This window comes from Gracilinanus agilis, chromosome 1 (assembly GCF_016433145.1).
Source record: "Gracilinanus agilis isolate LMUSP501 chromosome 1, AgileGrace, whole genome shotgun sequence".
Classification (NCBI taxonomy): Eukaryota; Metazoa; Chordata; class Mammalia; order Didelphimorphia; family Didelphidae; genus Gracilinanus; species Gracilinanus agilis.
The window spans coordinates 133,995,434-134,009,598 of NC_058130.1; the positions used below are offsets into that span (position 1 = coordinate 133,995,434).

General features: G+C 36.4%; 1 protein-coding gene across 1 annotated transcript in view; it reads left to right on the forward strand.

Annotated features, from left to right (window-relative positions):
* Positions 1–14,165, forward strand: part of ABCA3 (ATP binding cassette subfamily A member 3) — a 79,753-nt gene that overhangs the window by 33,269 nt on the left and 32,319 nt on the right. Inside the window, exons 11-15 of the mRNA XM_044657170.1 lie at positions 2,470–2,599; positions 9,283–9,437; positions 9,744–9,899; positions 10,366–10,576; positions 11,171–11,321. Of these exons, the coding sequence (XP_044513105.1) occupies positions 2,470–2,599; positions 9,283–9,437; positions 9,744–9,899; positions 10,366–10,576; positions 11,171–11,321 (803 nt within the window). The remainder of the gene's footprint in view (positions 1–2,469; positions 2,600–9,282; positions 9,438–9,743; positions 9,900–10,365; positions 10,577–11,170; positions 11,322–14,165) is intronic.

Here is a 14,165-nt window from a genome sequence, read left to right on the forward strand (position 1 = left end):
ATAGATAGATGAGGAGAGTTTTGCATTTCATTGTTTGAATCCCCTCAGGGAAACCATGTATCATGGTTCTGGAGAAAGGAAACCTTGTGGGAGAGAGGAGTATTTGTTAAATTGATATTTGCTCTTTTGTTTTTTTCTGTCAGAGCCCTTAGAATCTTCGTCCTCAGTTTTCTCCTTCCTTGCTTATATTGACTTTGTATTACTAGAAATAAAGTATACAGTTCCTTGTATATCCTTCTATCTTCAATCTAAAATGCTTTCTAATTAGTTTCCAATGAAACTTCAGTACTCTTTTATAGTAGAAAGTAAAACTATCTGTCTTCTTAAAGCCTCTCCTCTGGATTTACTGTTATTTAATCATTCATCATTAAAAGGAATGTCACAGGTAATCTAGTCCAGCCAGAAGCATGAATGCCCTCTACAACATCTCAAACAAATGTAATCCAGCCTTTTCTTAAAGACTACCAATGAAAGATATCTCCCTTCTAGAGCAGCATAATCCATTTCCAGACAACTAAAATGGCAGAAAGTTTTTCTTTTATCAAGCAGAAATCTGCCTCTGTATAACTTCCACCCAAAGGATTGAGTTCTGTCTTGTTGGATCAAGCAAAATAAATCTAATTCTTTGTCCACATGAGAGCCCTACAAATATTTGAAGACCATAATCAGATCACATCCTAAGTTTTTCTTCTCTAAAAGCTCCTTCAACCAATCCTTTTGAAGTATAGTTTTGAATCCTCTTACCATCCTTGCCACCTCTGGCAACACCTCAGTTTTTCACTGTTCTTCTTAAAAACTAGACACTGTACTCTAGCCACAATCTGACTGGGAAAGAATACAGTTTACCATTAGTCTAGCTAACATGACAAAAAAGGAAAATGATAAATATTGGAATGGATGTGGAAAAATTGAGACACTAATAAACACTGGTGGAACTGGGAACTAATACAATCATTCTGGAGAGCAATCTGGAACCATGTCCAAAGGGCAATAAAATGGTGCATACCTTTTGACCCAAAAATATCACTACTAGGTCTGTATCCCAAAGAGATTAAAGATAGGGGAAAAGAACCTACCTGTACAAAACTATTTATAGCAGCTCTTTTTGTGGTGACAAAGAACTGGAAACTGAAGGGGTGTCCATCAATCAAGGAATGGCTAAAAAAGTCACAGTATGTGTTTATAATGGAATACTATTGTGCCATAAGAAATGATAATAAACAAGGTGATCACAAAAAAACCCAGAAAGTCTCATCTGAAGTGATGCAAAGAGAAGTGAGCAGAACAAGGAGAATGTTGTACACAGTAACAACAGTAATAAATAATGCTCAACTGCTAATGTCTTAACTATGATCAATAAGGCAAGGATTTAGGACAACTCCCAAGAGACACATAACAAAAAAAAAAGAATATTCACCACCATAGAAGGAACAGACAGACTTTGAATGCAAATTGAAACACACCATTCTTTACTTTATCTCCTCCCTAAATTTTTCTTTAGGGAAAGCATTATGTGTCTTCTTTCACAACATGACGAACATGGAAATATGAACAACCTATATCATATTACCTGCTTTCTTGGGGAGAAAGAAGAGATAGGAAGGAGAGCTAGAACACAGATTACGAAATATCATAAAAAGAATATTGAAAAATTGTAATGATATGTAATCTAGAAAAAAATTTAAGTATATTATTAAAAAATACAGTTGGACTGTCATTTCTATCATTCTGAATAATAGACTGAACTGAAGTTGATTCAGTCTGAGAATGCATTAGATTTTTGCTTGACATAGGAAGATACTGCCACTTAAAGGTATACCCTGTGGCAAACAAATTTGTAATCTGATGATATAGAGTGGGTACATAATTGAGAGGATCAAAGATTGTTTAACTCTAGCATGGCCTGGACTTTCTGTTTGTTCTTAGATAAGTGACTGAATCCTTTGTCCCTCCCTTTAGCTGGAGAGAATAGTGTATGCTATGTTTCATTCATCCTGTAGTTGATTTTTTTTTTACCCTTTCTATATTGTTTTTATCCCTATTAAGTTTCATCATAGTCCAACCTGACAGGTTTTCTTTAGATCTCAGGTCTTTTATCTGATGTGACTTATATCCCTCCAAGCTTTATGTCAGCTTCATATTTTTATAAGCATTCCATCTACATCATTATAAAAGGCATAAATAAAAGTATTAAACAGATTAAGGCAAAAGAAAGAGATATATCCTACTCCCCTAGACACCATTATTCAGGTTAGTATCTCTTGCCACTCTCTAGGGTTGGTCATTGAACCAGAATGTTATTTATTATAATTTAGAGGTTATCATTTTTAAAAGAAGTAGACACAGACAAGGGGAAAGAGGGGTTGTATTTACAAATGGTATCTGTTGGTTAATGCTTAACTTATTGTAAACTCCTTCACATGTACTGGAGTTTTATGTAAATTTACTCTTTCTTTACCTTTTCCACAGATGTTTATGGTGAGGAATAAGAAAAAAGAGGCAATAAGAGACCTGACTCTGAATATGTACGAGGGGCAGATCACTGTTCTCCTAGGACATAATGGAGCAGGGAAGACCACCACCCTATCCATCCTCACAGGTCAGGATCAGCTCAGCTGAAGGGCAAGGGGAATAATGCTGGACAGCCCTTCATGTTTCTAGAATCAAAAGATGTTGATTCACAGTAGGCCTTTTTCTTCCCTGTCTAGGATGACTTATTTCCATTTCATTATTTTTCATTGTTATTCATTTAACAATCACATAGATACTGTGTACAGACTACTATACTTAGACACTGGAAGAGATACAAAGTTTTAAGTGAGACAAGGTTCCTGTTCTTATGAAGTTTATTGTAAAGTAGGGAGATACTATACAAACATAGATAAATACAGCATCCTGCATAATATTTGTAGGTATAAATATTTGTGGAATCAGACAGTTCCTAATTTGGAAGTCATATCAGAATCAGCTCAAAATCAACATCAAAGCTGAAGGATAAAAACGAAACAGACTTGAACACTAGCAATAGCTTCAACTTGATCTGTACAAATGGGCTGCCAATGTGGAAAAAGTAGAAAATGTAAAAAGACTTTGATGATTAACATCTAGAAAAGTTGAGCCCAAATAAGGTAAGTTTCACAAGGAGACCTAATTTTTATCTCCATGCAAAATGAAAAGAAATGGCAGCCAAGAGCATCACCAATTTTGAAGCAAATCTATAAAACGCTATAGAAAATGCTAGAAGATAATAAGCAGAATCATCTTATAAAATATTCCCCCTCAAAAAATAGAAGCAAAAACAAGTCTAAGAAAAGCTTGGCATAAGACCAAAATGAATCACATCATTCCAAGTATTTTCACAGATGAAAATAGAAAATAAATATTTTATTGTCTATTTTAATGGAGCAAATTTTTTAATGTTTCTATAAGTATTATTATCATCAGTGACAGAGGAACCACCCAAATTGGAAGCTTCTCACTTAAATGACACTTAGGGAGGCAGTGTCAGAAAAGGCAGCAAGACCAGGCCAGTTACACTTAATAAAGAAATAAATCTGTGTCCATTGCAACACAATCTTGATCCCATTGAGAGATTGATTTACCAGATATTTCAGGCAGAAGGAAAAAAATTCCCTACAAAAAGTCAGGAAGCATCTCTAGGGGGCAGCTGGGTGGTTCAGTGGATTGAGAGCCAGACCTAGAGATGGGAGGTCCTAGGTTCAAATCTGGCCTCAAACACTTCTTAGCTGTGTGACCCTGGACAAGTCACTTAACCCCCATTGCCTAGCCCTTACCACTCTTCTGATTTGGAACCAATAGAGTATTGATTCTAAGACAGAAGGTAAAGGGGCGGGGGGGATTGAGAGAGAGAGAGAGAGAGAGAGAGAGATCTAACTCTTAACCCATATGCCTACTTTCTCATCTTTAAATTTTTATGGGAATGATTTATATGTATCAAAGGAATATTTTATTTTTTTAAGATAAGAAGGGAACATACAGGTTTTTATCGAACATTTCTCCCTAGCAAATTATATGTTCTTTGACATTTATTTGACATCCCATTGACAGTGGAATTATATATATATATATATATTTTTTTTAATTGCAAATAACGTTTGACATAATAGATGTAAAATACAATTTTAAAGATTTTGTTCCAAACTGGAATATCTCAAGCACATGTTAAGATCATACAAGACTCCTTAATAAATACAACCGTAGCAATAACTCCAATAACTGTCTCTTTATCGATGTTAAGTGAGACATTAACTAGGATGATGCAATCTTACCCAGGATACCTTCCACTATTGAGAAGGATGTCTTATGCAAGATCCAAAGTGAATGAGGATTTCTCTATCAATGATGACAGCCTACAAATGTTCCTGTTTGTAGATACTATTTAACAAATTATACTGAACCCATCTTATCACCAGTTTCCATAGTGAGGTCTATGACTTTTTAAGACTGATCAGACTATCAATCTATTCATTAAAAATCCCACTTAATTTGTGAAAAAATCTAACTACTGTGCCTGAGACATGCAACTATATAGTTGATTTATTGAAGTAGTCTATATATATGGGATATGCATTGCAGATGGTCCATGAATTGGACCTTGAATTGAATAGGAGGAAGAGAATAGAGAATAGATTGGATTACATTTAGGAACCTGTACATTGCTCTTACTATGACTAATCAGCTTCCTAGTTCAGAGACCTATCTTTTCAACATAATTGTTCTTCCAGCAATTGTTAATGATTTTGAATCCTGGAAACAACTTGTTCTCTGAGGAATTAATGTGGCAGGTGATCCTAAGGGCAATAGAGAGTTCCCTGCTGGGCATAAATAAAGCTGTAGTATATTTCCAAGGATGAGCAATGCTTGAAAAATTATATAAGGTAATTATATATTATAATAGGAAATTATATAAGTTAAAATAATTAAGGAAATGTATCATCAGGAGACATGTCTCTCATGCTAAGGATAACCAATGGATAACCTAGTGCTCCATAGGTATCCTGAAAATGTTGAAAAGCCTCAGAGAAAGGTCTTTACTAAGTAAATCCATAAAGGATCCATGAAAGAACATAGACAAGAGCTATATGAGAAAAGAAGGCATCTACAGTTCCCACCACAGGATAGAAGCACTGATTGTAGATAACCTTTTTGAGAAGTACAGGATTAGGTGGATGACTTTAAGGATTATAGGAACAGATCATATCCATAGGCCGAATGGAAGCAGTTGGTGAGAAGGGAGAGATTTGAAGATTCGTGAAGGAGAGAATGATTGCTAGAACTAGGTCTTAGAGGAAGCAAGAAAGGAGAGGGAAGTGAAATCAAGAGTAAAAGAACCCCTACTAGATCTATACCACAACGTGATCATAGAAAAAGGAAAAGGACTCATATGTACAAAAATATAGCAGTTCTTTTATTTGGTGCAAGAACCAGAAACAAGGTGGCAGTATCCCATGTAGAATATATGAATGCAATAGAATATTATTACACCATAAGAAATTACAGAAGGGAAGGTTTCAAAGAAACCTGGAAGACTTTATGAACTGATACAGAGTGAACTATAACAATTTATATGACAACATTGTAAAGACAACCTACTTTGAAAGACTTAAGAACTTTGATCAATGAAACAACTAACAGAAATCCAGAGGACCAGTGATATAGCATGTCGCCCACACCTTGACAAAGAGGTAGTAGAACTAAGAGGCAGAATAGAACATATGTTTGAAACACAAATAATTTGGGAGTTTGTTTTGCTTAACTATTCATATATGCTACGAGTGTTTTGTTTTTCTATTTTTCTAAGTGATGGCAGGCAGGAGAGAGTTTAGAAATAGGGTAGCCCACCACAAAAGAAAAAACATGGTTATTGAAATGTTTTTGAATGCATAAAAGAGAACAGAAAAAATCATAGATAAGAGGACAGTTCTGAAAATTACACGTTGAATTTATTATATGCTTAAACAGAAGGGCAAGCAGGTTCTCATTTTCATTTGTAATCTTCTTTTTCCATTTTACTATGTATTTGGAAATACTCATTTTATTTGATGTAATTGTTTTTTAAAAGCATACAGTATGGGTTCTGCCTTAGAGAAAAATAAAGAATATTTCCTTTTGTGACAAGGAATGAGGAAAAGAACAGATCTTGAGGCATCAAATACTTGGGGACTTAGGAAGATCACATCAATGGACCTCAGTCTTCTCATGAAGTAGATTAGCTTATTTATTATAAATGATGAGGATTAGGAGACCAGTTGAGGAAAGGAGGAGATAAGAAAATATTCCCCATTAATTTAGAGACCTATAGGGAATTGATAAGAGTAGAATACAAATATAATTATAAAGTTGTGATCTAGGCATGGGAGGTCCTGGGTTCAAATCTGGTCTCAGACACTTCCTGAATTTGTGACCCTGGGCTAAGATGGAAGGTAAGGGTTTTAAAAAAGAAAAGTAGTGAGGATACTTGCTGAGATTGTGTACCTTGAATTTGAAGTGGGAGAAATCAACTTGATTCAATTATTTTTCACCAGTGATGCTCAGCTCTGCAGCAAAAGTTAGAAATTAGTTTGGTACAAGTTAGTGCATCATCAACAAATATGAGGCTTTGTTGGGCAGGTGTGGCAAAAGAGAAGAGAAATGGGATTCTAGAGCTATAATAGCTAGTTTATCAAAAAAGTAACTGACCATAGGGTCAAAGCTTGATATGGAATCAAGATTACATATGGGAAAATAGACTGGGAGAATAGAAGTGATTTAAAGAACTAGAGATCATGATATTTGTGAAGCTTGGATTTAGTGTGAGTGAGGAAAGAGTAGAAGAGTTGAAAATACATATAGTTGTGGTAAGAGAGAGGAATTTCAAAGTTCTCAATCATGAAGTTGTTACCATTAGGAGAGGTATGATGAGATGGTGAGATATATCATGCTCATGCTGGTGTGTAGTTTATTTTTATTTTAAATCCTTCCCTTACACCTAAGAATCAATACTGTGTATTGGTTCCAAGGCAGAAGAGTGATAAGGGCTAGGCAATGGGGGTCAAGTGACTTGCCAAGGATCACACAGCTGGAAAATGTCTGAGGCCAGATTTGAACCTAGGACCTCCTGTCTCTAAGCCTGACTCTCAATCCACTGAGCTACCCAGCTGCCCCCTGGTATGTAGTTTAAATGGGCAGGAAAAGTAGTTTATTCCTAGTGACAGTGAGAACCATTGGAGTTTAGTGAGTGGAGGAGTGACAAGAGCAGACTTTTACTTTAAGAAAATAATTTTGAACCAAGAGAATGATGTACACAGACACTGATACACTGTGGCACAATCGAACATAATGTACTTCTCTACTAGCAGCAATGCAAGGATCCTGGACAGTTCTGAGGGACTTATGAGAAAGAACGCTATCCACACCCAGAGAAAGACTGTGGGAGTAGAAACCCAGAAGAAAAGCAAATAATAGATCACATGGTTCAATGGGTATATGATTGGAGATGTTGACTTTAAATGATCACTCTATTACAAAAAGTAATATTATGGAAATAGGTTTTGAACCTGTACATGTAAAACCCAGTGGAATTGCTCATTGGCTCCTAGAGGGGGAAAGCGGGAAGGAAAGGGAAAAAAGCATGAATCATGTAACCATGGGAAAATATTCTAATTTAAATAAATAAATGAATGAATGAATAAGCAAATAAATAAATAAATGAATGAATAAACAAACAAACAAACAAACAAATAAATAAATAAATGAATGAATAAGCAAGTAAATAAATAAACAAATAAATAAATAAATAAGTAAATAAGCAGGGTTTTTATTTATTTATTTATTTATTTAGGGGAATTTTGTCAACTGTGAAAAGGATAGATATGGGAGACTTGAGGCAAGAATAATTGGAAAAAATCATTATCCCCATGCTATAGTGATTAATTACTCGACCTTATTTGCAGGTGTTTTTTCCCTAAAATCCCATTTGATGAATTAACATAACACCACATTTACTAGAACTATGATTCCTAGTGTAATGTTCAGATATAACCTGCCTAAGGTAATGAGAGAGATCCCTCTCTTTCAAAGGCCCTTTATCTAGCTAAGTTACTTTGTTTAAAGACCCTTCATTATGACTAGAGATTTTCTACCCCAAAACTTATGTGAATTTGTTATACTGATTTAGTGTAACCAATTTAATGAGATTAATTCCATAAGCCATATATAAAACCCTTCTCATCATGTTAGTTTTACATTATATTTCATATTTCTCACAACCTTCAAAACTAATTCAAAATTCTCTTCTAGTAATTACCTGATTAATCTCTTCCATTTTTATCTTCATTCTGATTTCCTTTGGTATTTAACTCAATTAGTGAGGAGAAAATAATTTCTTACTTGTCAATATGTACTTAAAATTTTTTTGACCAGTTTTGTGGGTTTTGTCTCCATAAACTGATTATAAGCTCCTAAACTTAGGGAATCATTCTTCTTATTTTCGTTATGCTCTCTCCCAGGCCCTAGTAGAGTGATGGTGTACCTTTTAGAGACAGTGCCCAAACTGCAACCCTCACACCATATGTGACCCCCTCTTCCTTGCCCTAGACAAGGGAGGGAGGAAGTGCTCCCATTAGGCTGCTAGGCAGAGGGGTGGTGATTTGAGAAATGTCCTTAGACAAGCATGGAAAGGGGAAAGGAAGTAGCCCCCTTCAGCATGTGTGCCAAAGGTTCACCAACACATCCCTAGTATATCCCTTCTGAGAAAAGGGAAGTCAGCTAGTCTTTGTGAATACCCCAGAAGGGTAAGGTTCAAGCCAAGCTAACAATAATTTATTAAACACCTGCTGTGTTTTGAAGTGGGTGAAAGTGTTGTCAGACAAGTTCTGGGGAATAGAAATAAAGGCCAATCAAATGAATCAAGCAATATACCTACCTTCAAGGAACTCACTGACTAAGGAAGGAGAAGACGTGCAAACCACTATGTTCAAACAAGATATAGGCAGGATGAACTAGAGATAATATTAGAGGGAAGGATTAAGGAAAATCTCTCAGAAGGTGGAACTTTAGCTGGGACTTAAAGGACATCAAGAAAGCCAAGGATGGAGACTAAAAGGGAGAATATCCCAAGCATGAGGAATAGCCAGTGGAAATTCCTGGGTTTGGGAGAGGAGCAACAAGCAAGGAACTTCAAAGAGGCTAGCATCATTTATAATTAATCTCCAGCTGCTGATGGGGAATGAATTAAGCCATCATCACTAAAGTCGTACTGGGTCATCTTCTGCTTCTTCCTAGGTCTTTTTCCCCCAACAAGTGGACGGGCATATATCAATGGGTATGAGATCTCACATGACATAGTTCAGATCCGGAAGAGCCTGGGCTTATGCCCTCAGCATGATGTCCTCTTTGACTATATGACAGTGGCCGAACACCTTTATTTCTATGCTCAGGCGAGTCTAAAATAAATACGTTTTTTTGTTTAGCTCATAGCACTCTCCTCACAGAGTCCCAAAATGTATTTTGAAGAACTCTGGAGAAAAGGAAGGAGGTAGAAAGGTGAGAGATGCAGAGGAAATGAAGATGGGGGAGGAGGTATTAAATAGTTATGTAGCTTGCCCATCTTCACACAGCTAGTAAGTACATGAACCTACCACTCCTGACTTTTAAGTTCAGTGCTCTGTCAACTCTACAGTGCTGAGTCAGGCTCCTCTCAGAAAGCTGCAATCTAAAATTCTCTCACATACTTGGTCTCATAGATGAAAGGATTATCTGAGCAAAAATGTCCTGAGGAAGTCAATCATATCTTGAACATTCTTGATTTGGAGAATAAACGCCACTCACTTTCAAAGTCACTAAGTGGAGGAATGAAACGAAAAGTCTCTGTTGGCATCGCACTCATAGGAGGCTCAAAGGTACAGTATTGGGTGGAACCAGATAGCCTCTGCAGACTGGCAAAAACATTAGCTGATACAGACTTGAAGAGCTTGTATGACTATTCTTCCTAAGAAGACTAATAAGATATCCTCAAAGGGCAGTAAGATCATTAGTTAGGTTAGTATGGGGGAGGCGGGTCATAATAGTGAGGGGATCTCTAAATCTGGTTTACTCCTGGGCCTTTTGTCTGTCCTCAGACAATTGACCTTGCCCCACTATCTCTCATCTCAGCCAGAAAAGTGAATGCCTAACAGATAATATATTTCATATAGCAGCTGCTATATCTAAGTAAAACTCACTGTACTCCCCTGAATAGACCATTACAGTGGCAAGAACATTTTCACCAACAGGAGAAGAACATACAGGAACAGGACCCCCACCTGACTTGGTAAGTGGCAAGGTACCATTTGACTAGTCTTATGACTATCCCTTTTGGGTCTGTAGGTAGTGATGCTAGATGAACCAACTTCAGGCATGGACCCAATTTCACGGAGAGCCACCTGGGATCTCCTTCAGCAGCAGAAAAATGACCGCACCATTGTGCTGACCACACACTTTATGGATGAGGCTGACCTCTTGGGGGACCGAATTGCTATTATGGCCAAAGGGGACCTGCAATGTTGTGGCTCATCACTTTTCCTCAAGCACAAATATGGTGAGGAGGACAAGAGAAGAAAACTAGGTGTCTCTAGTCCTTTTCTTCATTGCTGAGTTAACATCAAACCCTTTGTAGGTTCATGTCATACATGGTTCCTAAAGTCTGGTAATGAAAAGCTTTCTTACCTTGAACTTCCTGGATCCTTGGCCCTAGGTACAACATATATAAAGATAAGCCATATTCGTATCTAATAGAATTCTGTCTCAGAGAGTAGGTAAATGTTCCAGAGCATGAATTTTTTTCCCCTATAGATGTCTTTATTTTCAACTCTAACAAAACTCAAGACATTAATCTAATGGAATTTTCTCACCTAGTTAGTTGTATATTTGTAGCAACCTTCTTCCTAAATTAGTTTCTTTATTAAGCCAATCACCCCCCAAACTCATATTATCAAGTCATCTAATGAGGAATAGGAGACAAGATTCTGAGTAAAAATACTGATCTCCTGAGATCAGCTCTTTGATGCATGCAAACCATTCTCTATCTAGGTTCTCTATCTCATCTCCCATGGAGTTTACCAAATGTGGTCTAGAGAAGAGAACTATTAAAATTTCTATGGTTTCATCCAGGCTTTTAAATGCCTTCTTTCAGGTGCAGGGTATCATATGATCATAGTGAAGGAACTTCATTGTAACACCAGTGAAATTTCTCGTCTGGTTTATCATCATATACCAAATGCCATTTTGGAGAGCAACGTTGGAGCTGAATTATCATTTATCCTCCCCAAGGAGAGTGCACATAGGTATGAATCCAAAGAGTTCTAAACCAATATCTTTTATTTGCTCAAAGTCTGCAATTATTTTCTAGATTCCAGAGATTTGGTAGATGAGTTCTGATAGGCAAGGCCTGTGTTATGTTACATACATTGCTACCATATACATAGTATAAACAGTTAGGAAAGTCATACCATGAAAAGCACTCTTAATAAACTACTAGAACACGGATAATCTTGGGGAAGGTGTAAAAGAGTAATGGGTATGTCACTGGCACCATCAAATTTCCAGAAAGGAGTATTTGGCTCATTTTAAGGAGTATTTAGAAGCTTAGTTGTCACTCATATGTAACATAATGAATCATGACACTGTTGCACTCCCAAAACTGGGTGAAATCAGAATTTGAAGTAGAGGACTTTTCTACTTTCTATAAAGCAAACACATGATTTTGCTATACACCTTGGGGAAAAGCTTAGATCCTTTGCTTCTAATTTAGTCAGTGTAATCATTTTTAAGGTGCAGGCCCAATGAATTATTTTTTAAATGTTCTTGATTTCCTTCTTGAGGTGATTATATAATCCATTGTCAATCTTTCATAAACTAACTTAACTACTACATATCTGAAATTCCCAAAGGAGATTGATTTATTAGGGACTTATTCATTAGGCTCCTTTGGGTTTACAATGACCATATAAATATCATGCAATAGAGACTTTGGATGCTCAGTCCTACAAGAAAGTAAGGACATCAAATGTCATAGATAAGTTAACATTATCTAATTGAGTTCCGTAAAATAAGTAGAGTAAGAGGTTGCAGAAAACCTCACTGCACAGTTCACTGCATCTTCCTCATGAGTAACTAAAAATGCCTAAAACTCAAAAGGGGAAGGAGATAAAAGGAGAACAACCAAGGAACTTCAAAAGAGAGTGGCCTTTTATGTGAGGAAAAGAAAAGGACAAGAAAATGAGCAAATAGCAGGAAGGAAACGTCTTCAACATATGAAAGACTGTCTATACAGTAGCAAGTGATCTTCAGGGATGGTCCAAGGAGCAAAGTTGGCCCTAACATAAGGTAGATCAAATTGTATAATGAATAAGTAAAGGAGGATCTGATGGGGAAAGAGTAAGGCCTGGATCTTAGCATGAGAGCTAAGTCATCAGTGGCCAGAGAAAAACTGAAACACAACAACTCAAAGAACCAAGCCATATTCAGCAAGTATTTAGCATGTGCCTTCTGTGTACTACTCACTGTGCTAGGATAAGGGACCAATCAATACACAGTATTGATTCTAAGATGGAAGGTAAGGTTTGTTTGGTTTTTTTTAATGCCTCCCAAGACCTGATTGTTAAATTTAATTGTTAAATTGTTAAATTTTCAGTGGAAGCATTTACATCTTGGAAATCTGCAAACACTACAAATCAGAGCTTAATTTGTTTTGTTGATTTTACCATGTGGTTCTCATCAACATGTATAATGTTCTTTTGATTCTGCTTTCTTTACTCTGCCTCACTTTATATGCATTATGGACTTAAGAAAGAATGAGGAAAATATTAAGAATGCAGATTAAACTTACAACTGCCTTGCTTCAATTGTTTTTCATATAACTAGTTGTTAAACTTTTTACCAGGCTACTACTGGTCACAAAATAAATATTTTTAAAGCACTCAAAAAAATTAGAGCAAAGGAACAATTATATTTTTTGTGTGCTTTAAAATTTTTGATTATTGTCAGGACTACCAAGGACCACCTGATTGGGGGTCCTGCAGGGTAAGAATGCAGACAGATTCAGGAGAGCTGATGGCAAGCAGGTGGCAAGTTTATTGGTCAGCTAGTGTTATATAGGATAATGTTATGTAAGTTTAAGGATTAGGTAATCTTTTTACATGGACAATGGTTAGTAACAATTTACAGTCTTAGAACAATGATTCTGTTTACCTCACCAAAGCTTAGAGAGAGCTTTCTATAGGCTGATAAATCAGTAGGTCAATGTGTAATGATCTAACTCAGATTCTTATAGAATCCCTGCATCAGTAATTCCTTGAAAGGACATGCAGTTTCTGCAAAGTATAAGAAGGAGGGGTGGAAAGGAAGGATTTGGGGGGCCTCATGTGAGGAGTGAGCTACATATCTGGCTTTATCTAGACTATGGTTTTGATTTTACTGGGGTTCACTCATCCTGGGGGCCTCAGATTATAGATGGCCCAGTAGGTTGAGAGCCAGGCCTAGAGACAGGTTCAAATCTGGGCTGACACTTCCTACCAGTGTGACCCTGAGCAAGTCATTTAACCCCGATTGCTTCGCCTTTATCACTCTTCTGCCTTGTAACCAGTACACAGTATTGAGTCTAAGACAGATGGTAACAGGTTTTTTTTATCATTTGATAATACTTTAAAATTTTTCTATCAAATTCTTGAGATAAAACTGTGACATCTGAAATTTACATGGAACTGATTCAAATCCAGCAGAGTAAGAACTACATTCCATTCAATAGATTGTCAAAGGATATAAAGAAGTAAAAAAGAAATATAAACTATCAGTAATCTCACCAAAAAAAAAATCAAAATCCCTAGTAATCAGAGAAGTTCACATTAAAACTCTTAAGATCCTATCCCCTTGGCATCAAATTGGCAAATTGGCAAAAATAAGTATATCCAGGGCTGGCAAGGCTAAAATGAAATAGGCAACATTGCTATTAACTATGAAATTGATCTAGTGTTTTTGGAAAGCAATCAAGAATTATGTGAAATAATAAGAATTAGAAAAATGTGTAGCCTTTTACCTAACAGTCCCCTTGCTAGTATTATATTCCAAGGAGATTATTGACAAAAAATAGGGGGGAGGGGAAGATTCATTGCAAAAAAATTCCTAGAAGA